The following is a 24,357-nucleotide window of genomic DNA, read 5'->3' on the forward strand; positions in this document are numbered from 1 at the left end:
AATTTGATTAATAAAATTTAATAGATTTATTTATTTATTTATTAAGATTATTTATTTTAATAACATATTTTACAACAAAGATAATTTGATAATATAGAGTTTTATTTATTTTTATTTAGCATTATGAATATTTTATAATTAATTAATTTTTTGACTCAATTTAAAAGGGATATTTTTAAGATGATTATGGCTAATATTTAAAATCATTGATCAATACATTTGTTTTTCATAAAAAATAATATATCTAGAAAAATATTTATTCATCACTTATCTTATTAATTTGTTTAAAAATGTTAATAAATGAACTTTATTTGGATTTGGAATTAACACTGATCATAAATCATCATAATCATCATCACTATTAAAATTTATTACTTCTTCTAAATTTTCCTCATTAACTGGAGTATCTCCTTTTTACATCTTTATACATTTGTTATCACATGTTTATCTTCTTGTTTAATTTGATGGATCAGTTTTATGGTTTTTAAATTTATCTGTCAAAGAATGTCCTGAATTATATAATGGAGATGTTAACACTCTAAAATTAGAATTTGAATAAATACTCGATTTATTATTTTCAATGTTGCTAGACTAAATATTATTACTTTAATTGCTTTGTGGAGTTGTATCACTATGAGTTTTTTATTAACTCTATGCTATTTTATTTTAATTTGATGCAAAATTTATATCAATCTAAGCTAGTTCCACTAATTTTTGATCATTTTCCTACTCATAGTCTTCTTCCAAAGAATTAATTTTTTCAAACTCACCTTAATTACTGAGGAATTTCTCTTGACTATTTTTTGAGTGAGTACTGCTTTCGTACAATCTTCTTTATTTATAAGTTTCTTCAAGTTTCTAATCAACAGAAACAGAGTGTAATAAAGATCTCTACTTGCTATATTTTTATTGTTTTATATAGTAATCGCAATTATTTTCATTTTTTATATCTTATTGAATAAGTAAATTGAAATCAACGTTCTGCATATTTGATAAAGTCTTTGCTTTTTTGTCACTCATTCTAAATCTGACTTATTAGTTTTCTTCATTCAATGTTATCTCTTTACCAATTACTGTGTTGCCTTCAAAAATAGCTTATCTGTCTCCATGCGCATTTTGCAAGTCATAAAAATTTTTGAGGTTGCATAAATGATCAGATAGACTAAAGTTGATTAGATTTTTAGCATTTTATTCTATTAATTTGTTAATAAAACAAGATGAATTGCTTTCAATTTTAAGCACGCAGTATCCATTCTGCTTCATGTTTTCATTTATTTAACATGCCATCTCTTTTTATATTTATTCTATAGTCATCAAAGGTATTATCTTTTTTATCTTATTATATATGAAGAAAACTTCTTCTGAATATATTTAAACAGGGATTCTGATCTTTTTTAATTAAATATAGACTAAAACAAAAGTCTTCAAATAGAACCATTTTTAAATAGCGACCAATTAGCTTTAAGACAATTTCTTTTCAACTTTTTCTTCTTTTTAAATCTATGGCATATTCAAACTTTTTTTGAAGCATTTTTTGATTAATTAACCAAATTGATTGAATCCGTTTTTGTATATTTTATAAAAATCAACTCCTAGGTAAGTTAAAAAAATTATATTTAAGCCAATAACTAAAGAAAATCCAAAATAAGTAAAGAAAATAGAATCAGCTATCTTGCAAAATAATGCTATGAAAATGGAAAATATATTGAAGCTAGTAGAGATTCCCTCTAGGAAATTCAGTCTATCATTTTTGAATGGTTACGTTTTGTTAAGGGCGTGCTAGTAAATAATAAGCATTAAAATACTAAAAAGAGCCTTAGCCTGAACATTTTCATCCCAAATGCTGATGACTGAATAAATGATCACCTTAATTACTAAACGAATGATTTCCCAATAGAAAACTATAGCTTTATATTCCCTATATAAAAACCCAAACTTTAACTCAAAAATATTATTTTGTAGTTTGTGCTTATTGAAGTAAAGAAAGGTGACCATAGCTAATGGAACTACAAATACATACACCACAATAGAAGGTATAAGGAGCTTCTTAATATATTCCACGTGCTGAGAGGTATAGCATAACAATGACACATCAGCTGTTATGTATTTTTATGCACCTATTTGTCTGCATGAAAGTACTAAAACCAAATACTAAACCACAGAAGGAATAGTAAAAAGTGTTACAAAAAAGCCAGAAATATAAAAATAATAAGCTTTGATTAGCTTTTTATGAATTATTTCTATTATGCAAAGTAAGAATATGATAATAGCATAATAGAATAAGGGAAGTAAGCAGTATCCATATGCCTTAACGTAAATGATATCCAAAGAAAAAGCATAACTTAATGCGCAATCAAAACCTGTTTCCAAGAATCTATTTTAAAAACATATAAATAAATTTAATAAGTTAGTTCACTTATATGATAGCAAAATTATTACTTAAAAGGTGATATGATTGATTATATAACTTCAGTTACATATCCAGGATTATTTAATTTTAAAGTGTAGATTATAAAGTTAATCTAAGCATAATTGATAAATATCTTGAAAAGAGAGGATGAAACTTGAAAATATTGAGAATTCGTTCCAAGCAAAAGAATTCCCATAATTTTAAAGGCTGACTTTAATATTTTATTTTTTACTTCAGAAACAATTGCATAGACTGTAATTATAGCAAAAATAAAGCATCCAAGTAACACAAAAGATATTTTTATATAAATTATTTGTGGGCTATCACAGTCTCCACACTCATAATTTCCATTTTAAAAATATTTTTTATCAGTTTTAGTTGCCTTTATTTAATTTTAAAATAAAATGAATAAATATGAATGGATGAGGAGTGTGTTTTTTAAATTACAAATAAAAAATCAAACTAAATTACTCTTATATCACACTATTCGCATAAAGCACCAATATGTCCTAATTAGCAAGGTGTAAATGGGTTTACCGGAAGTGTATTTCCATTAGAATCTACTTCACCAATACAATTATCCAGATTTTAAGAGCATTGTATAACTATAGAAGGGGAATTTTTTTTATCATTCCAATAGCTTTTTTAAAGCTAAATTTTATTTCCACCTGCACACTTTTTAAAGTAAATATCAATTAAATATATAAATAAAATAATTTATTTATTAATTAAATAATTACATATGCTCCCATAGGGCAAACTTAGCAAATAGCTTTTTCTGGAATATCAAATGTATAACTACCTTTGTTACATTAGGAGCATATTTACTTATCAAACAAATAAATATCTCCTTAACTACAATTTTTAAATTCTACTTCTAATACTTTTTCATAAGTCATATAGTTTTAATTAATTACAACACCGTTGCCATCAATATAAGGAACTTTTACACTAGAACATGATATTGTTAATTACTTTTTTTTTCCTGGTTAGTAAGTTAGCTAAAACGGATTGAATACTAAGTTATTGGAGGTTACATTATAATCAGCAACCATCTTAGTATCACCAAAATAAAGCTAACAAGAAGGGAGTGTATCAATTGAAGTATACACTATTTGTTCATTTAAAATGCTGTATAATTCAACTACTAAGCCGCTCTCTTGAGTTTCACCTGAAGCAATTCTTAGAGAATAAATATCTTTTGTACCATTAAAATTAACTTTGATATGATTAGGAGCTATGTTGAAAGAAGCAACATTATAATCTTCCTTAAGATCATTATTTATATGATTCAAGCTAGCGAAGTTATTGCGAAGTGTAGGTATATGATTCAAGCTATTTACAGCAGGAGAATTTATTCTTGCCGCATTATTTGTGAAATTAGAATCATATAACACAAATTTGCATTTCTAAATTTCTTAACAGCTCACAAAATTTATTGCTCCACCTGTAGAAGCTGCATAATTATTAGAAAAAATAGACTTATCAATAATCAATACTTCTGTTGTATTTTAGTGCGAAAATATTTCAAGGTATTAATTATTTATAGTACTTTAACCAATCACTTCTAATGGTGAAGGATCCAGTAATTAAATTGACTTATAGTAATTAAGATCTCTCTAATCAAATTCTACATAATTTAATACTTATCCTAAATAGTAGCTATCATAGTCAATTATATTTACAGTTTGGTCACCTTATAAAAACCTATTTTAATATTCATCTTCAAAATTTATTTGAGTTTATTCCAAAGATCTTTTTGTAGACTAAGTGCTATCTTGAGAAGTTTAATATCCAAAATAAATACCACCTCCTGATCCCTTTTATTTATTTAATAAATAACTAATTAATTTTTTCACTTAAAAAAGTAAGTTTGAAGAAAACCAAGAAATTAAAAAGCAGAATTTAAAAATATTCATGAAATATCAAACTTGTAGTGACAGAATATATTTATTCAATCATTATTTTAATATACTAAAAAAGACAAATTCATAGAGATAGTGATAGTTTATTTTATTAGCATTATTATTTATAAATTAAAATAATTTCTTTTTAAGTCATGTCTTAAATTATTTAATCTTAAAAAAATCAAAATCTTTCTTAAAATTTTATTTTCAATATAGAAATTTGTATTAGATTAAAAAGTAATTTAGACTTAAAGTTTATTTATTAAATAGAAAATTAATGTAAAATGATGATTAATAAAAACATCAAATTAAATTTAATAATTATAAAAAGTAAAAAATAATTTTTTGTAAAATAATTTACTGCATTGTTAGACTAAAATGTTGTGTTATAAACTAATAATCCTGCAGATGAGACTTGGACCACTCCATTTGTTATATTGGTTAAAATATTGAGCTCGATATCAGAATGTAGAATTAAATTGAACGAGTAATTAGAATTTTGTTTTTAAGAAAATTTAACAATTGAGATAGATTGCTCCTCAATATCTGATTGATAACCTTCTACTGTGTTATTATAAATTTAGCATCGTTTTATTAATGTTATACTCCTTTCGAAATTCATATAAGAATCAGAACACCCAACAATATAATTTGAATTAATTTTAGAATCTAATAAAATGACTAAATTGCAATATGAACAATTTATAGGAGATTTGCAATTAATTAAAATATCTTTGAATCTTTAGTCATTTGGTATGGCTTAAATAATACTATATAGCAAGATATTGAATGAAATTATTGTTGAATCAAGTTCTAAAATTCCATTTTGCATATCTAAAATTTGCATATAAACTTCATTTTATGTTATTAATGAATTACTGATTCTCAAACGACTTGAAGTTGATTAAATCAAGATGATGGCACCTTTATTTTGCAAAATTGTGGTATTATAGAATATAACATTTGCATTATTTATCTAAAACAAGGAATTCTTATTATAGTTATAATACTATGAAGCTGTATCTTAAAATCTTTCTGTTATCTATTTATTATTTAAATTATTAATTTTTTTAATTTGTTCAATTAAAATTTTATGTGACTTGCAAAATGAAATAATTTTATTTAATTTAAATAATTTCTGATTAAATGAAAACAAAATTTACCAAAACGTCCTGCAGATTTAATTTGTGCTGTGCCTAGTTATGTAGTTCTAATATGCTTGTCTGATATGCAGAAATAGTGTCTAGGGTAGTTTTGGATATATTCATGTTAATACTTTTTCCTAAATTTTCAATATATGCCAATCCTCCAGAATAGTTAGCTTAAATCATTTAAAAATTACAATCAAAGATAAAAACTTTAACATCTTAACCTAAGTAAGCAGTGTAAACTTGCAACACTCCTCCAACTGTTAAAACAGAAACATTATTTGCAGTAATATTTTAAAATTAAATTAAATTATTTCCTATTATGGAGCTGGGAGAGAATCTTACAATACCTCCACTTTATGATTGAATATTTTCAAAATAGCTGTCTTTCACATAAACTTAAAATCCTATAAAATCTACATATCTTCCAAATAACACAAGACTATCAAGAGCTTTTAATATTAAAAATATATTATTACTATTTAAAATAAAAAGTATTTTAAAATAATTTCTTACTTGATTATTGAACATATTTACTGATATTCATTTAATAATTTATCTATTTAGAGTAGAGAAGCGTAGATTAAACTTAAATTAGACTTGTTTAGCTGGAAGAAATTTGTATCATCTACTAATCTAGTGAACTATGATTATACGCTTAAAAGACATTGTTTAAGGTAAAATTGTTAACTATTACATAAGAAGAGTTAGAGTTTACACTTAAAAATAAACTGTTTGTCATTAGCGATTTATAGAATGCATTAACATCCAAAGTAGATTCCTCTATATAAATATCTTCGATCAATATTTTTTACACTTAGCTTTGAAAATTGCTTATAAAAATAAATGGACTTAAAAACCTAGTCTTTTTGATGTAAATGTCTTTAATTTTTATAGGGTAATAATTTTGTCCAATTAGAAATATTTCTCCATCATATAAGATGTTGTTCCTAGTAAAATTTTATTCTGTTGTATAGTTTTATAAATAAATTAAGCTTTTGGAAGACAAATTTTATTTGCAAATATCGACATCAGTATAACACTCATTATTTGTGTAGCAATTTGTAACATTATAAATTGATAAAATTTATTCATCATAATAATTTTCAAAGTAAATATTATCAACCATATGATTAATGTATTAAAATACTTGAGTTATATCTTGAGATAGAACAATATTTTTCACACTCAAATAATAGCTGAACAGATAAAAAGCTGATCTTTACTAGTTAAAAGTATAAATATATAATTCTCTAAGCTTAATTTTTAAAGAAGTAGCTTGTACCAAGCAATTGAAATTAGTTTTATTGCTTTACCAATAAAGTTAATTAATTACTAGTTTGTAAACTCCATTGATATTTATAATAGGTGTAACAGAGTTAAATATATTTTAAAGTGATATTTAACTCATATAAATGAATTTATAGTTGTTGTTGCTAATAGAATCTGATTTATAAATTTAACAGAATACTTTACAAAAAGAATTAAAAATATAATTTTACCTAGTTTAAATAGTGGTGTATTTGTTTCGATTGGATCAATATTTTTAAAATTAGTGATATTAACTGAAATGTGGACACAGTATTACAAGTCGTATTAAATTAATGGGCCAGTTAAATCAAAAAGTGTAAAATCACTACCATTGGCTAAAATACTTCCAACCACAGTGTTACTAATTATACCTTAATAAAAGCTAAAAAGAATAACAGCAGATAAAATTTGTTAAACCTCTATTTTTAAAATTGTATTTTAATCCATAATAACCAAGTCAAAAGTCTGAATATCAAAAATAGCTCCACCATAATTTTAAAAGGCTCCTGTAATTGTATTGTTTAAAATTTTGATAACTCTATCTGCATAAACCAAATCCCCTAATTTATAATTATAAAATTAAAACATATTTATCTGATTGATTTATTCATTATCAACTTTATATCCTGGTAAGACATATCAATAATCAATTAAAATTTAGATGACAAATCAAAAAAAGGTTTTTTAATTTACTTGGATGATAGACTGAATTAATTCTGATGAAACAATTGTTACTAACACTAGAATTAGTATTTGAAAAATCAGCATAAAAATCAATATTTGATGATGACAATTAGAAGTCTAAATAATTCTGTCCTATATATTCTGTTGAAATAAAACACTTTTAGAAGCTAGTCTGAATAAAATTTAATTGATTTAAATAAATGGTAAAATCTTTATTTTATTTCTCAAAGTTTGAATCAAACATTTAATAATCTATAAACTAAATGAACTAATCATTTTTCAAATATAAACCCTAAAAAGAACAGCTATCCATGGTAAAATTTTGTATATTCGACATTAGAGCTAAGAAACCAAAATACTCTTGACTTACATCTTAGAAAAAACTAACTCTTTCAAAATATACTTAATAGTATGAATCAAGGTCTCCAAAAAAGATTTATTCTTTATTAAAGTAAAAAAATTAATAAATAAAGATTTATTGTTAAAATTATTAATAAAGCTGCTTACTATCTTGTGCAATTTAAATTCTCAGATCTACAAAGGTGACTGTATGGAAATTGAAAATAGAAATGTATGAGTTGATAATAATAGTAGTATTTTAAAAATCAGTTTTCATTCCTTGAAATGTGATATTCAGATAAATATATCTGTTTAAGATTTCCAAATAGTTTCTGATCAAATGAAATTTAACGAAAATATTTTCGTTAACCATGTACGTGGCTTCATCGAATTAAATTATAATATTAACTTGATTTACATCTAAAGTATTAAATGAGTACAGACCAAATTCACTCTCTAATTAGCTTAATGCTTGATTTAACTAATCTGAAAGGAGACCATTATTTTGATAAATATATACTGATAAAGTGATTTAATATGTATTAAAAGAGCTTTAATCTGCTTATAAAACACACTAATTTTTTGAATTAAGCATAAATCCACTTTCACACTGAGAGCATAAATGAACTCTATTCAAATACTTTTACATTAATATATTTTTGTTAGTATAAATTTTCTTTTTGAAAGAATAATTTCAATTTAATTAAGAAATAAATTTTTATTAAAATCTAATTAAAATGGTTATTTTTACCTGCTGTGATGATTGTGTAAAATCTACTGGGATACCATTAAATATCATAGGAAACTTTTTTATTATTTAATACATTGGGTAATTTTATATTTGTTAATCCAGTCCAGGATTTGTAAAATACCCGTTTATCTTATCTGAAACAAAGCATGATGAACAACCTATTTTGCAAGGAACACAGTAATTTGCATTTCTTAAAAATTATTCTTTTACAAGAATCAGTGGACGATCTATTTTTTGATTTATAGTACTCAATATATTTTATAATTATGTTAAGTCATTTATATTTTGTAAGTCAGCATTTCCTGTTGGCTAGCATTATTAGCATATTTAATTTCCACTTTAAAGATCATTTATACATTCTGAGCACTGATCGTTACAGTTTTTTAAGACACATTTGCTTTTATAAACAGAGTCTTCTGTTGTCATTTAAACTATTAAAATTGTATTTATGTAATAAATTTGGAATTACTCTCAAAAAAAAGAAAACTTACATGAGCTGTTACATTTACTGCAATATCCAAAAGATTCAGTAGAGTTTAAGCTTTAATAGACACTTGTACAAAGAATACATTAGTTAAGTTATTAAAGAGGGTCATCTATACAATAGGTACTGTCTATATATTTTTTTAAAAGTTTTTAAGACATTTATATATAAATCATGCATTAATAATAATGTTACCTGTTGTGACAATGCATTTATTCGGGCATGGATATTGAGTAATTAATTAAAAAGAAACCTTATATGATTTTATTTAAGCTTATGTTAATACTCTGAAGAAAGGAGAAACAGTATAAACAGCATAATTTGATGGTATTATACTAGAATATGCTTAGTAATAGCATATTTCATTATTTTATCCACAGTAAACACAAGATATCCCGTCAATGTTAAAACCGTGATACTATTAACATCTGGTACAATACTCTCTTGTTTAGGAGGAGCGTTTCTAAGTAAAAATATCTTAAAAATATATTGTCCCAAAGTTACACTCAACACAATTAAGAGAACACTTTACACATTAAAATTCAGTATTTAAGTAATACCCAGACTAGCATCTTGAGCATTGAATCTATTACTACACATAATTGCATTCAATACACTATTAGTTTTAAAGTAAACTTTAGCAACTGATGCAATTTGAGTTTGTTGAATCTTATATATATCCTTTATAACACTGCTAACAAGTATAAAACATTGCAGAATTTACAAGGCTGCCTTAAAATACTTGACAATTCTAAATAGGTATTATGCATAGCTGCTTAGTTGAATCAAAAAAATATTTTTCGTTACAAATATAGCATGAAACTCCATCCTGATCACTATTTAATCTACAATCCTAACAATTGATATCACACTTGTAAAAATTACCATTTGAATAAATGTATTTTATACTATTGTTGCATTAAATAGTCGAACTACCTAAACTGAATATTAATATTAATAAGTATTATTTTTAAATATTGTAGAAATTTTTAAACTAAATTCATATTTCTTTTTATTTACAATAAAAAATGTAAAAAATTACCTATATATAGCTCCTGAGCAATCAGATGGAAGTTATATACAAGTTCCATTATAAGTAAAATATCCATATTAGCATTGATAACAAGACAAAACATTATTAAATTATTAAATTAAGCAATTATTATTAATATAATTGACTGTGCTTGATAGCACGATGTTGATATTTGAGGAACTAATACTAAATAAATACAGAAAGAATAAGAGTAGCTTAAAAAAATAATTATATGCTTCTTTCTACATTTTCCTATTTAATTTTTCTTTATCTTTAATTCTTCCCTTTTAAATAAATAAATGCGATACAAATTAGTTGATATATATTGAATAATTAATTAGTTCTTTACATATAAAAACTAAATTGTTAATAATTAGTCTTAGCTTTGATTAATTGATTGAACGCAAACATAAATACAATTTTTCAATAAATAAACAAAATACATTTATAAATTGTACTAATTTATATGTTTTTTTATAAATTAAGGCCATTATTAAAACAAATCATCTATTCCTTACTATTATTTATTACTTTTTTGAATTTCCTAATGTTTAATAGACTAAATTACAAACATTTTTGTTTTAAAGCTTTGTATCTATTTTAATTCATAAATGCATTCATAAGCTTATAATTAATTATTTTTAATTAAATGTTAATAATTTAATTAAAATTCAAAAAATATTTTATCTTTTTAAAGATTAATTTTCATTAAATTAAAATTCTAAAATCTATTTTTAAAGATTTATTGATGAGTCACTTTAAGATTTATTTAAGAAATTAATGCATATGCAAATTAGCTTTACTTTCATTAATATAAATTGCAAACAATAATAATAAATTATTCTTAATCATTCATTTAGCAAAAAATATAATTTTATTTTTTTTAGTGAAAAGATTTTATTTTGTTACTAAATTTTTTTTACTATTTATTTTTAATTTATTTTTTTTGTTTAATTCATCCTAAAATTTCTAAAATATCATCTACATCTTCTGATTGTTCCCCAGGCGATTCAATAAACATCTATGACTATATGAAAAAGGTTGCTGCTAACAACAAAACTTTTTATTCATAAATTATGCCTTCTGGAAAAATAATTTTAAAATTTGACATTCCTGTTAATGCATTTTTGACACAATCAGTAGCTTTTTTTTCAATATATCCTACTATATTTCTATCATGCGGTGATAAGATATGAAATCTTACTTCCTGGCAGGCTGAGCAGCAGCAAGAACTACAAAATGTGCCACACTTAAATTCAGATACTTCTATAATGTAAACTAAATTATCATTTGAATCATGAACATCAACTCCTGTATTAAACCATTCTCTTGGGGGACAAAGCTTTATAGGATCTTTGATTTTACCAATAAATTAGAAAGAACCGTTTTAAGTCCTTATAGAAACATTCATGAAAGGTCTGAAAAAACAGCAAATTGTACACCTAAATTATCTCACTAACTAAATAAAGCAATTTGAGTTTTAATCTACCTTAAACTCATTTTTAATTTCATCCTTGATATGCAGCTTCTCATAAACATTCATCTTAAAAGGTTGAAAATCTCCAGGACAGCAGTTTCTGCAAAGACAATTACTTCTTTCTTTTGCATAGACAAGTGGTTTGTTGCTGATCATCTTTTTTTATTCATCCTCACCATATATTTTATACTTCCTAGGAGCTACACACAAAAAGGCTGTTTCAACGTCAAACTTTTGATAAATATATACAGAAATAGATTTATTTAATCCATTCATGAATTCATCTAGAGCTGAAGGTAAATTATTATGATTTAAATCTTGCAGATCATAAGTATACTGATTAACCTTATATTAATTCATTTTTCTTTATTCTTTTATTTTTTAGAGGTAATTTATTTATACTGTTTTTGTTTATTTTAGGATAATATTAAAATTCTTGATTATTTCAAAGGTTGCTTTTAGGTTTTAAATATATTTTATTCATTTAAAATTATGTAAATTCCTTTTTAGGATTAATCAGAAAACTAAAAATATTAATTAATTTTTCAATTCGATATTTACTAAATTCAAAAATCTTTATCTATTTCAACACATATAATTAAAATAAAAAGATACTTGCTATAAGGGATAGTTTATATTTTACTGTAATTAATAACTAAATAGCACTAGTCTAGAATAAAGTTACAGTTTAAAAAATATTAATCCTAAATCAGAAAATCAAAATAAAACAAAAATTGAACTTGAAAGAAGCTATAAGTTTAACGATATTTAAATGATTATCATAACATTTTAAAAATTATTTTAATCTAAATTTCATTAAAATGTAAATGTAATTTTTCTTTTTTTAATTATTTTTTTTAGACTTTAAGCAATTATTTCAGATAGATCAGAATATATTTAATTTTTTATTTTTTTAAATATTTTTTATAATTTTTAGTTACTTAATCATTTTCAACATATTTAATAAATTACTGATTAATATTACAATCTAAAAAACTATTTAAATTTTAATATTTAATGAATGGATATAGCTATGGATAGATAGATACATAGATAGATACATAGATAGATAGATAGATAGATGGCTGGAAAAAGATATAAAACTAAAAATTAGACTAAATCCATAAGCAAATGTGAATATATATATAGAAATATATATTTGATTTTCAAATATTAGGTTTTTAAAGAATTTATGGAATTTTAATATTTGATATATTATTTTAAATTAAAATCCCTAAAAGATACAAATCTTTATGTTTTATCCTCTTTTTAATTTCTTCATCAAGATTTGATTTGCTCATATCAAAGCAGCTACATATTTAAAAATTATTTTTTTAAAACACATGCGTTGCAATAGGATTATAAGTTATCCCAGTAATTATGCTATATCTCAGTTCTGAAGCTCTTTCTATCAATAACCTCAATAGATTTGACCCAATTTTAAGATTCTCATATTCTGATCTTACACCTAAGTTCATTGCTACTAAGCTTTCACCCTTTTAGTAATTAAGTGCAATTAATGGTTCTACAAGCTTCAATGCCATTTAATTCTTTTCATTCATAAAGCTATCAGAGGCTTATTTCCTTAAAATTTAGGTATAATGACAAAAATCTAATCCAGCTAAAATTCCGCAAACATAATCTTCTTTTTATGTATCTAAAGCTATAATAGTTGAACAGCAAACATCAGGATACTACATAAATATAGTGTTTTCTTCACTCTTAATTTATTCCTTATACCCTAATTCATGATTAAATGTCCCAGCCTGGTTTCTTACTTGATTTAGACAGTCTATTGTAGCTTTTATATACTTAGCTTCCAAAACCTAATACTTAATACTATTTATTTTTTGCATATATTTTTTATGTTAATTTACTTTTTTGATGAAATAATTAACAGTTTAGCATAATTTTTGTATCAATTCAGATTTATTTGATTTTTGATTATGAATGAAATAAAATAAGTTATTAATTACTAAAAAGAAAAATATTTGTTGATATTAAAACTAAATATTAAAGGATTATTGAAAAAGGTTTGTTTATATTTTAATTTTGCTTAACATACTTGAATATAAATTAAAAGATTATTGTTTGTAATAAGTAGCTGTTGAATTGTTAATAAAATATTGCAATCAATTTAGATTTTCAATTTATTAAAGAATTATATTCGAGGACTACTTTAAAATCTTCTAAATAAAAATAATTAATGGATTTTTCTTATAACTATTATTTTTCTTTTTAAATTTATTCTTAACATTCAGTGCAAATCATGAAAGTAAATTCTTTATATTTTATATTCTTTAGTTTATATTTTGGTGTATTTTATTTTCCATTTGAATGTGGAGAAAAGCAATAATCATTTTTCTTATAAAAATTTATCTTTTTTTCATTATTTTTTAAACATTAATTTTAGAAAATATCTTTCATTTCATCTTAGCTCTTAGGAAAGTAATTATAACATTTTTAACTTTATTATTTAGATTCCTCCAAATAGTTCATTGGTTTTTGAGATAAAACATTTTCTTAAAGGATTGGTCTAATAAGGTTAAAAAAATAAATTAGTAAACATAATAGTATGTATAAAAGATCTTTTTTTTCTTAGAAGTATTTAAATATTTTTAAAATCTAAATGTTAAGTAATCTACCCTTTCTTTAAAATGTCTTAATCAACTAAGCACATATAATGCCCATTGGTGTAGAGTACAGGTACATTTAAAATTATTTAACTCTACTAAGATAAAGGTTAAAATATTAGCTAACTATTTATAATATTTGATCCTTCATTATACAGATTCTAAACTATTAAATTGCACTAGAAAGCCTAATTAATTAATTAATTAATAAATAAACAAATTATTTCATAAATAAGTTTAAAAATATTATTTTTTCCATAAAATAAATTTAATATTTATGCTAAAAAACTAGCTAGCTATTTGAAATTAATAACAATTTTTGTAAATATTTTATTAAAATACTTTCTTTTAAAATCAATTCATTAATAATCTATAAATTTCAATAAAAAAGATTTTTAAAGGTTCAATTAAAGAGTTTTTAATGTTTTTTTAAAGTGATTAATTATGTTTGAAACTAAATTTCTAATAAAATTTTACTTTTGAAATATTTTTTAATTCATAAAATTTATGCATATTTTATTTTTTAAAATAAATTTATTGGAAATTTTATTATGCTTAAAAATAAAACAATTACTTCAGCAGCAAGTTTGATGATCATATCTTCTGCCTGGGTTCCATAGCTTAATAACAACTGATGAATATGGTTTATAACATCTTAGTCCCTAAATTGATTCAGCGATGGATTTGATTTGTGCAATAAAAACTGTTTAAATATCATGTATCTGCAAATTATAACACATGAAAAATCAAAGTGATTAGAGATATTTAAAGTTTCTATTATACTATCTAATATATTTTTTCCTGTAAAGAATTCCTCTAAAAATCCATTAATATGATTCAAAAATAAGTTTTTTAAGTCTATTATTTGTGTGTTTTAAATTTTGTAAGGTAAGTTCATTTCATTTTTTTTAATACAGTTTTCTAGATTTTCAACTTAACGGATCAACCTCTGAATTGCTTTTATTTAAAATTCTGGATACATTTAAATTTCATTAGGCTTAAATAATTGCAAAAGAAAACTCAATATTACAGACCTATAAAAGCAATTATCATCACCTCTTACATCTATAAGATAGGGAAATTATACTAATATTTTCTTCACTTCCGATTTTATGTTATTGTTATAATATCTATACCCTTAAGTTTCACTAATTTTTAAATTATAATTCCCATATTTTGATTATTCTAGAGCTTCATCTAAATGATAAATTTTATTCTAAAAATCATCATCATTAACCAACTATTAAATCTTTATGTAATTCGCGTCTTTTGCAATAATTTATTTCATTTCATATTTATCAATTAATTTCAAACCTTAATTTGAATCTAATTATTGAGGATAACTTGGAGATGAGTGCATTTATGATTATTTTTACTTTTTCAAAACCTTTTACTAATACAAAAAAAGAATGAATGAATAAATAAATAAGTAAATTAATCATAATGATTGATAGAGTATTTTACTAGGTAAATCAATAGTTATTTATTTCTAAATATATTTAATTCAAATTAAGTTATTCAATTGATAGATAGACTTATAATATCCAATTATTTGCTTACAAATGGTTTAAGCTTTTTGATAAATATTGTATTGATATAATACTATGAATTAAATATTTTCTTTTCACCTATTTTAATTGTTTTGTAAATAATTAGTGAATTAGTTATTAGAATATTAATTTGAAGAAAAAATAAAATCTGATATCATTTATTATATTATTTAATAATTTTTAAAAAAAAGACTAATTTAGGAATATGATCTTTATTAAACACAATAGAATCTACATTATAATGTATTTTTATAGTAAAATCCAAATGTAATTTTATATAAGCGTTTAACAGAGGGTTTAAAAATAATAATAATAAAATGTATTATTAAAAATAATATATATAATTCACCTCTCGGATACACAGAAATCCGTAATTCGGAATGCCTAATTATCGAGGAATTACGATACTTGTTGAAATATCTTGCTTTATTATTATTTTTTTATTCGTTCAATTCAAAATGGGGGAGATGGAAACAAATGATTTTTTAGCAAAAATAAATCTCTCTTTCTTGGCAAAAAGCATGGATGACATATAGTGCCATAGATTTTCTCTCGAAGGTTGAGATGGTGATTATTATTTTTTTACTGTAATACTTAGTAACTTGATTTAATAAGGTTATAAATCTTCACTTCTTTCTCTGATTTCTTGTTTTCAAAGAATTAGCTTTTGAGAAATTAAATTTAGTGAAAGTTTTTTTTTTAAAGTAAAAAATAATATTTGAGAAGATGAATTTAAAATAATAATTAGAGAAATTTTTAATTCATAAATAAATAAATATATACAAAAGCTATAATAAAATTTCAAAAATATTTTAAACAATTATTCTTAATTTCAGACGATGGATCAATCTAAAAAAATCTTGGGAGAAATCCAAAAAATAATATAAGAATTATCACTACTGACTGATGGTGATATATAATAAAATAAAGTTTGAAATAAAGTTAATTAATTATATAAATCGTGCTAAATAGCAACAGATAAAGAAACAAACAAACAAACAAACATAAAATATTTTGAAGCAAAATAAAATTTTGATTTTATATTAAAAATAAAAATTATTCAATTCTACTGATTATTACCTTAATTCGTAATTTTAAATTGCTTTTGTTAAAAAGAAGCCTCTTTTACATTTTTAGCAAAATAAAATTAATGTTATTAACCAGGAATATTACTCAATACTTAATTTTGCTAATTAGGTTATGGATTGAATGGATTGTATGCTTAATTTTAAATTTGTTATTATTAATTAAAACAATTCTGTTAATTTTAAGGTTAATTTTATTATGGTCGCTACTAATATGATTAATAATTCTAATTTTATCTTTATTATTAAATGCCTTATTATTAATAATATTATTAGTTTTGTCCTTAAATTTAGTGTGCTTATCTTTAAAATTAAAAATTGTTATTATTTTACTACAAAGGTTAATTAAATTTTTAGTGTTATTCTTATTCCTATAACCTATTCATAAGCTAATTTGGTCCTTAATTTTAATAATACCTTTAAGCTTAACCTTGTTAATTTAACTATTAGTTTTAAATTTGTTATTAATATTAATTTTGTTAATATTATTATTGAATTTATTGATATTATTAAGGTACTTATCTTGATTGTTCTCGCTATTATTATTATTATTGTGGTTATGATTGTTATTATTATTGTGGTTATTATTAAGGAAAAAAATATGTTCCAGAATATTACATGTTATTAATTTATTAATAAGGATTTTAATTATCAAAATTATTTATGTTTTAGGAATGTACTTGATTTGCTTGATTGAAAACTTACTAAGGCTAAGATTATTTTCTCTAGATTATATAGGCTGCTTGCTTAAACATTTCATACATTTTTTTATTTTCATTTTGAAGAAGCTATTAATTATCTTGATTTATTTGTTAAACTTCTTATTTTTAGTAGTAATAAGTATTGATGCAATCCTAGCAACGGTATTAATATTCTATGTAAAGACATTATTTAATTTTATTACAGCCTTTACACGTATCAAGCTTTTAAGATTATGAAAAATCATCACTTTATTATTATTATCTATTTTTATTTTAAAAATTATATTTATTAAAGAATTAAATATTGTTTGTTTATTTATTTGTTTTATTTTTAATAAAAATCTAATTAATCTTGTTTTGCTATTTTAAAATTAAAATAATCCTAAAAAAGTAATTTTTTTGTTCATAAAAATTGTAAAAGCAAGTTTGTTTTCTAATTGGAAAAATCTTTCAGTGAAATTTTTTAAAAAATGTAATGATTTTAAATAGCTTATTAAACAAAATAATAATTTTAAGAAAATTAAATTTATAAAAATAGATTTTAAAATTAATTAATTAGTTAAAAATTACATAGAACTTAAATATATCATTTAATTTTCTAAAGTCCTGCGATCAAATTTTTCTAAGCTTAATCTTTTTATGTCCTTCTCCAACAAAATATAATTATTACCATTTGAAAAAAGGATATTTATTTTATTATCTTCTTTAACTTAGTTTACAAATGGAGTAAATGTCAAAGTTTCTTTGAATTATCCACCATCAACAAAATAGATATCGATGTTTGATTAAAATGTCTTTTTTAGAAAAGAATTAATTACATTAAAAAAAATAAATTTAATTAGGCAAATGAATATATTATATGAATTATTACTTCAGATGCTAAGCTAACTATTTAAAAATTGATTTTTCTCTCTAATTCTAGTAGATTTTTTTCAATCTCTTCTTTCTATTTACATTTATCTTATCCTTCAAAAATCTCTAATAGTCCACTTTTTTCAAAGCAAACTAAAAATAATTTTTTGCAAATCACAACAGTGATAAAATCTAAAATATTTTATGTAGAGAAGTCATTTAAAATATCAGAAATTACATTTTATTTCTCTTACTGCCTCCATTTATTCAAGAAGGCAATAAATCGAACTGCACTTGATTTAAAAATTTAATCTAACTCCTAAAGTTATTAATAGAGTTGGATATTTTCTTGATTACTTTCAATAAACTAATAAATGGTTCTTATAAAGTTTTCGATCTATTGCTATTAACCATGAGCAAACAAATTAATTAGGTAGTAAATAAATACTACTCTGTAAAAGCTATTATCATCGTTTGCTAAATAAATAATAGTTTTAAATTTTAGGTTATTTACTTTTGGAATTATTTTTTAACTAGTATTAGAAGTATCTTCACATACCTAAACACTAAATATTTACCAATTTTTTTTAATTTTTTCAATCTACTGTTATAAATCGGTTTCTAATACACTTACTATCTATATTATGTCAATTAAACTAGTTATCTCTGCACTACTCATTAGAATATCTAATAATCAAATAATCTTCTTATTATTGAATGTATTTGCTTTTATTAATTAATAATTCTTTCTTTATATATTATCTCTCTTATCTTATTATTAAAAATAAACAAAAAAGCAATCAAATTTTTCAAATTAAATACTTTTTTATTGATAAATATAAAAAAGTAGAAATTTGCAATATTCTAACACAAAATACAAGGGAAAATTGCTTTTTGAATAAAATAAAAAAGACTTATGCAAAATTGTTAATAAGTATTATAAATATTTATAAATCTAATAATTATTTGAATCCACTCATACATAATCCTCATTTTTTGAATAAGCTTTTATTATTTTAGTTTTTAAAAAAGCTCTAATAAACAGAAAAACAGACAACATATTTAAATATTAAATTGAAGAAATATAAACAATAATAAGCTCAGATCAGACTCATTCATTTTTTAAATATAATATAAAAAATAAACTAATTTCATATTAAGAAATTTATTTATTTAACTATAAAAATATATTAGATATAAATCTTATTTTAAGAGTATGTATGTATTTATTTCCTCTATATAAAACTAAATCTCTCACGAATTTTAAGAAATAAATATTTTAAATAAAACACTCAATAAAATCAGCTAAAACTTTGAACAAAATAATTATTTGAAGGATTATTATTATTGCTGTTGTTGCTTTTTTAACCACTAAATTGAGGTTAATATTAAATTTTACTTTGCTGATTATTTTAAATTTATTATTACTAGTTTGAATACATATTTTATTAATATTATTGATCTCCTTAATTATAATTTTACTGCTATTATTGCTAATCAAACTTATCATTTACATTTTTTTGAATAAAATGTAAATTTTTCTTTTACTAAACTTGCTAAAAAGGAAGTAACTATTTTTGCTATACTGGTTAAGGATTACTTTAAAATTGAGGAGGATTTTATAATTGTTAATTTTAAACATTAATCTGGTTTTATTAGTTTTTAATTTAATTATTTTGTTACATCATTTAGTTACCAAAAAAATTATTTTAAATTTATTAGTTATTGTTTTAATAATAATTTTAGTTATCCATTTTTTTATTTGTTTCCATATTTCCTTATTATTTCAATTTATTTTATATGAAACTGTTAGGATAATCTAAGCTTTATTTTTCTTATTCACTCAATGGTTTAGGATAGAATTCTTATGAATTAAGTACAACATTTTTTGTATTATTATTGTTTTAATCCTATAACCCTAAATAAATATTATTGTTTTCTAAAAATTAGGACTATAATTAATTCTAATTTTCCAATATATGCGAATTTTGATTTTAAAATAACTGCTAATTCTATTAAAAAAATTGCTGCTTTTAATTGATATTATTTTGTGATTGTTAATTTTGTTTTATAACATTTGAATTCTACAACTGCTTATTTTCATTTTATTGTTGCTAATTTTAGTTTCCAAACCATAAATTTTAGTTTTAATCATTCTAATTTTGATTATTTACTTGGGGAATTTAACTTTGGTTTATTTGGCTTGAAAATCTTTGAATTTAGTTTGGTAAATCTTTCTACACATGAAGGTTGTTCTAACTTTTATTTTAAAATTGTTGAAAAATATGATTGTCCTAATTATTTTGACTTTGAAATTAATTATTTAATTAAAAATTCTAATTATTTAATTAAATTTAGTTAAAATTATTATTCTGTTGAGATTAATTCTCATTTTAATTTTACTAATAATTCATATTATTATTGCTATAAATTTAATTTTAAATTTAGTTATTATTTAACTAATTTCCATTTCCATTCTATTGCTGTTGCTAGTTAAATTAGTTTTAAAATTAATTTTAATTTTGAAATTAATTTTAATTATTATTATTGTCATTCTCAATCAGAGGTTTAGATTATTAATGCCAAATTTAGTTAGAATTAGTTTACTAATTATTCATATTTCCTTAGTTTTGCTAATTTTAAAATGAATTATTTCCAAACTAATAAACATTCACATAATTTTAATTATTTCCAAACTAATATGAGTTATCTTAATTTTAATTATTTTAATTTTCAAAATATTGTTAATTGGGATACTTGTTTTAATTATAGTTGCTCATCTGTTGGGGTTATTACCAGCTTTAGTACTGGTTTAAATATTGTTGATTTTATATCTAATTATAATTATTGTTAATTGATTATTGGTTATTTTAGTTCTATTAATACATTTAGTTATGCGATGGATTCATATTTTGAAAATTTTATCCATTTTAGAATTAATTTTGCTATAAAACAAATTATTTAGAAGATTCTGTATTTTAAGAAAGCTAATTCTATTAGGGAAAGTTTTATTACTAGATTTATTGTTATTAATTCTATTTCTAAGGAAAACTGCTAAAATTAACTTTTTATTAAAAATTAAATTATGATTATCGTTAATTATTTATTTTTTGACCTTCGTTTAATAAATTATTTTAGATATTTTAACCATTTGCCTAAAAATTTTCATTATTCGATTATTACCCAAGCTGCTAATTTATTAGATTTTTCTATGAGTTAGTTAAATTATTATTATTATTGTTATTCCATTGTAGCTAATTTGGCGGCTATTGATTAAAATAGTTGATTTCATTGCTATTATTCTCTTTTACTTTGCTATTATTATTATTTTTATTATTGCTTTAATTCATTTTATCCTATTAATTTTAAATTTATTATTATTACTATTATTATTTTTGTTATTACTCATTGAATTCAATCTTAGATATTATTTGAATACATTCCATGCAAACATTTTAAAATAATTCATTTTTGCTTTTATTACATTGCCTACATTTTTAGAAAGTAGATATTATATCTTTGACCTATTTTTTTTATATTAATTCATAAGCTTTTTAGATTTTTTCATCTTTTTTGTGCATTTTTAAAAATTGTAGGCAACCCCAGCAATATTATTATTTATTATCCTAGATAATATAAACCTTTTTATTTTTTGAGTTACATTCTTGACAAATGTCATTATCATTAAAAAAAATAAATTCCATCACTGAATTATCTTATTTACTGCTATATTATTCTTCTAATCCTAAAGCTTAATTTATTAATTGTTTTTCAATTTCGACATCCTATTCTATCGAAATGTAATAATTTATTTTATTGTTAGTTTAATTATTTAACTAATTTTAAATGCATCGTAAGCACTAGAATCCATTTTCAAAAAAGATGACTTCTTCTTATTTTTTTTTACATTTCTGGCATTTTTGGTCTTTATTTGATTAATTTATGCTACTTGCTTACATATCTTATGATTTTATAAACTAATTTTATATTCTAATATTTAAAATAAAACTTTAACATTATTTATCTTTAATTTTAAAAATTTTAAATATCTTTTTCATTAATTCAAAAGAATATTTGGGAATAAAATAGGGATAAAATTATTCATAAAAAATTGATAATTTATATTTTTTATTGTAAATTGGTTAATTCGAATACTTCAAAATTAGTTAAAGATAAATTTATTTCCTTATTTAATAAAACTTTTTGGTAAAATTTTATAATGAGTATTTAATTCACTATTTATTTTTGATAATAAATTATTTATTTGACTAGAGCTAATACTTGTAAAGTTAAAAACAATTATTTAAGTAATTTTCTTTATTACTTATTAAAAACGATTAATTATATTTTTATTTAATTAATATCTGTTTATATTTTCACTTTATTAAATATATTATTAGAAATTAATAGTTAATTTTATAAGCAATTTATAGTAAATTTATTAACTAATTAAATAGAGCTAAGTAATTTATTTTAAATAATCTTATTTTTTCTATTTAAAAGTCTAAAATAAATATTTGTGGTCAATTTTCTACAATTTTTTATCATGTAGTATTTTATCTTAAAACTTAATTCAGTTTTTTTATTAATTCAAAGAAAATAAAAAATTTACTTACAAGATACTTTGTTCCATTACTTGTTAAAAAAAAGAACTCTTGTAGCTTTAAATATTGAGATCTTCTGCCAAAGATTTAAAAAGAATGTAGTAATGTTAGTTCATAAGAAGTAGATCGATCTCAATTAGGTTGTTACTTTACTGAAGATATTTATTTTGAAAATAGAATTCTATTATGTCTTCCTTTTTAATGTCTACTAAAATAGTTTTCAATTAACATTTGAATGCCTAATTTATTTTCATAAAGTTAGAGGATTAATTGAATAAATAATAATAGCAATTAATAATTTTACATGTGGGGCGCAATAAATACAAAACGATTAAGCAAACTCGTTGTATTTAAAAAGCAATTGAGGTATTTCTTCTTCGGCATGGATATCAATAGCTTTTATTTATGAACAATTAATATCACCTTTCAAACTCTTGAATACCTCATAAATAAGGTTTTTGCAAATAACAACCGAGCACAAATCTAAGCAAAAGTTATCTCTATAATCATTGAAAATTGTTTCTGCTAGAAGCTTTATTTGGGTTTGGCCTGAAGAGTTTGATGAATTAGCTTTTTAAGTGGAAATTTAATACCACTTTATAAGACTTTAAAGAAAGGTAAGTTTTATTGATAACTAAATTTGCTAATTTATATTTTGTTAATAATGTGTCAACTTTAAATGTATTTCATTTAAATTGTAAGTATTTCTTATCAGCAACTCTATTAATTAAATATTTTATGTTGAAAATATTTATATCAAATAATTTATCATGAAAGCTCTGTAGAAGCAATTTCCATCTCCGCTGATGTACATAATTGATTTATAATTTTTTTTTAATAATTTCTGAATTGGTATCTAACTCATTTTACATTCAGATAAATTTTCATATTTAATTATTGGTTAAATCTTAAATGATATTTCCTCTGCTTGATAAAATAAACTTTTCATAATCTACTCATTTTATTTAATTTACTTTAGGATATCGCTAATCAAATTGTCAAAACTGCCTTAGCCACTTTTTATTTGGGACATTCTTTTTCTGCTTTTTATATTTAGTTTTTTTTAATTAAATTATTAAAAAAAATAACCAAAATCTAATAAACTTTCTTTGGTTGCCTATTTTTATATATTTGGGTTGTGTAGAGTGTGTATTTATGTGTTAAGTATGTTGATTTTTATTAGAATATTTAATCAAATCATTATTTGTAGAATATAAGCCTAAAATTTATTTGTGTAATTAAGATTAGATGATCACAATATTATGCAAATCTAAAGAAAATTGAAGATTTTAGTAATATATTATAAAATTAATTGGTGTTTGTAAATAATAATAAATCATCTTGCTCTCATACATATCTATCTGAAATTAGTTATTTTAAAATATTAT

General features: G+C 21.8%; 6 protein-coding genes across 6 annotated transcripts; all 6 read right to left on the reverse strand. All coding sequences in view use genetic code 6, as the record gives it.

Annotated features, from left to right (window-relative positions):
• Window positions 1–333: 333 nt before the first annotated feature.
• Window positions 334–10,143, reverse strand: TTHERM_00998980 (transmembrane protein, putative; the record flags this gene model as incomplete). The annotated part of the gene is made up of 14 exons (XM_001030909.2): window positions 334–2,374; window positions 2,440–2,792; window positions 2,882–3,085; window positions 3,151–4,230; window positions 4,679–5,359; window positions 5,481–5,917; window positions 5,982–6,911; window positions 6,968–7,336; window positions 7,470–7,901; window positions 7,968–8,439; window positions 8,551–8,981; window positions 9,042–9,164; window positions 9,230–9,970; window positions 10,077–10,143. The coding sequence occupies 14 exons, from the start codon at window positions 10,141–10,143 to the stop codon at window positions 334–336; spliced, it is 8,361 nt and encodes a 2,786-aa protein (XP_001030909.2).
• Window positions 10,144–11,022: 879 nt separating this feature from the next.
• TTHERM_00998990 (scramblase family protein) lies at window positions 11,023–11,904 on the reverse strand (the record flags this gene model as incomplete). The annotated part of the gene is made up of 1 exon (XM_001030910.1): window positions 11,023–11,904. The coding sequence occupies one exon, from the start codon at window positions 11,902–11,904 to the stop codon at window positions 11,023–11,025; it is 882 nt and encodes a 293-aa protein (XP_001030910.1).
• An 806-nt stretch (window positions 11,905–12,710) lies between these two features.
• TTHERM_00999000 (GNAT family acetyltransferase) lies at window positions 12,711–13,400 on the reverse strand (the record flags this gene model as incomplete). The annotated part of the gene is made up of 1 exon (XM_001030911.1): window positions 12,711–13,400. One exon carries the CDS (start codon window positions 13,398–13,400, stop codon window positions 12,711–12,713), a length of 690 nt encoding a protein of 229 aa, XP_001030911.1.
• Window positions 13,401–13,689: 289 nt separating this feature from the next.
• Window positions 13,690–15,537, reverse strand: TTHERM_000999019 (peptidase C65 otubain protein; the record flags this gene model as incomplete). The annotated part of the gene is made up of 3 exons (XM_012798244.1): window positions 13,690–14,080; window positions 14,190–14,365; window positions 14,752–15,537. The coding sequence occupies 3 exons, from the start codon at window positions 15,535–15,537 to the stop codon at window positions 13,690–13,692; spliced, it is 1,353 nt and encodes a 450-aa protein (XP_012653698.1).
• A 1,250-nt stretch (window positions 15,538–16,787) lies between these two features.
• TTHERM_00999020 (hypothetical protein) lies at window positions 16,788–19,044 on the reverse strand (the record flags this gene model as incomplete). The annotated part of the gene is made up of 3 exons (XM_001030913.4): window positions 16,788–17,775; window positions 18,084–18,307; window positions 18,385–19,044. The coding sequence occupies 3 exons, from the start codon at window positions 19,042–19,044 to the stop codon at window positions 16,788–16,790; spliced, it is 1,872 nt and encodes a 623-aa protein (XP_001030913.4).
• A 405-nt stretch (window positions 19,045–19,449) lies between these two features.
• On the reverse strand, window positions 19,450–24,046 carry TTHERM_000999029 (hypothetical protein). Its single transcript, XM_012798245.1, has 3 exons — window positions 23,274–24,046; window positions 22,982–23,208; window positions 19,450–22,355 (listed from the first exon to the last, which is right to left on the reverse strand). Exons 1-3 carry the CDS (start codon window positions 24,000–24,002, stop codon window positions 19,667–19,669), a joined length of 3,645 nt encoding a protein of 1,214 aa, XP_012653699.1. The 5' UTR covers window positions 24,003–24,046; the 3' UTR covers window positions 19,450–19,666.
• Window positions 24,047–24,357: the final 311 nt, after the last annotated feature.

The sequence above is a fragment of the Tetrahymena thermophila genome, assembly GCF_000189635.1.
Source record: "Tetrahymena thermophila SB210 genomic scaffold scf_8254595, whole genome shotgun sequence".
Classification (NCBI taxonomy): domain Eukaryota; phylum Ciliophora; class Oligohymenophorea; order Hymenostomatida; family Tetrahymenidae; genus Tetrahymena; species Tetrahymena thermophila.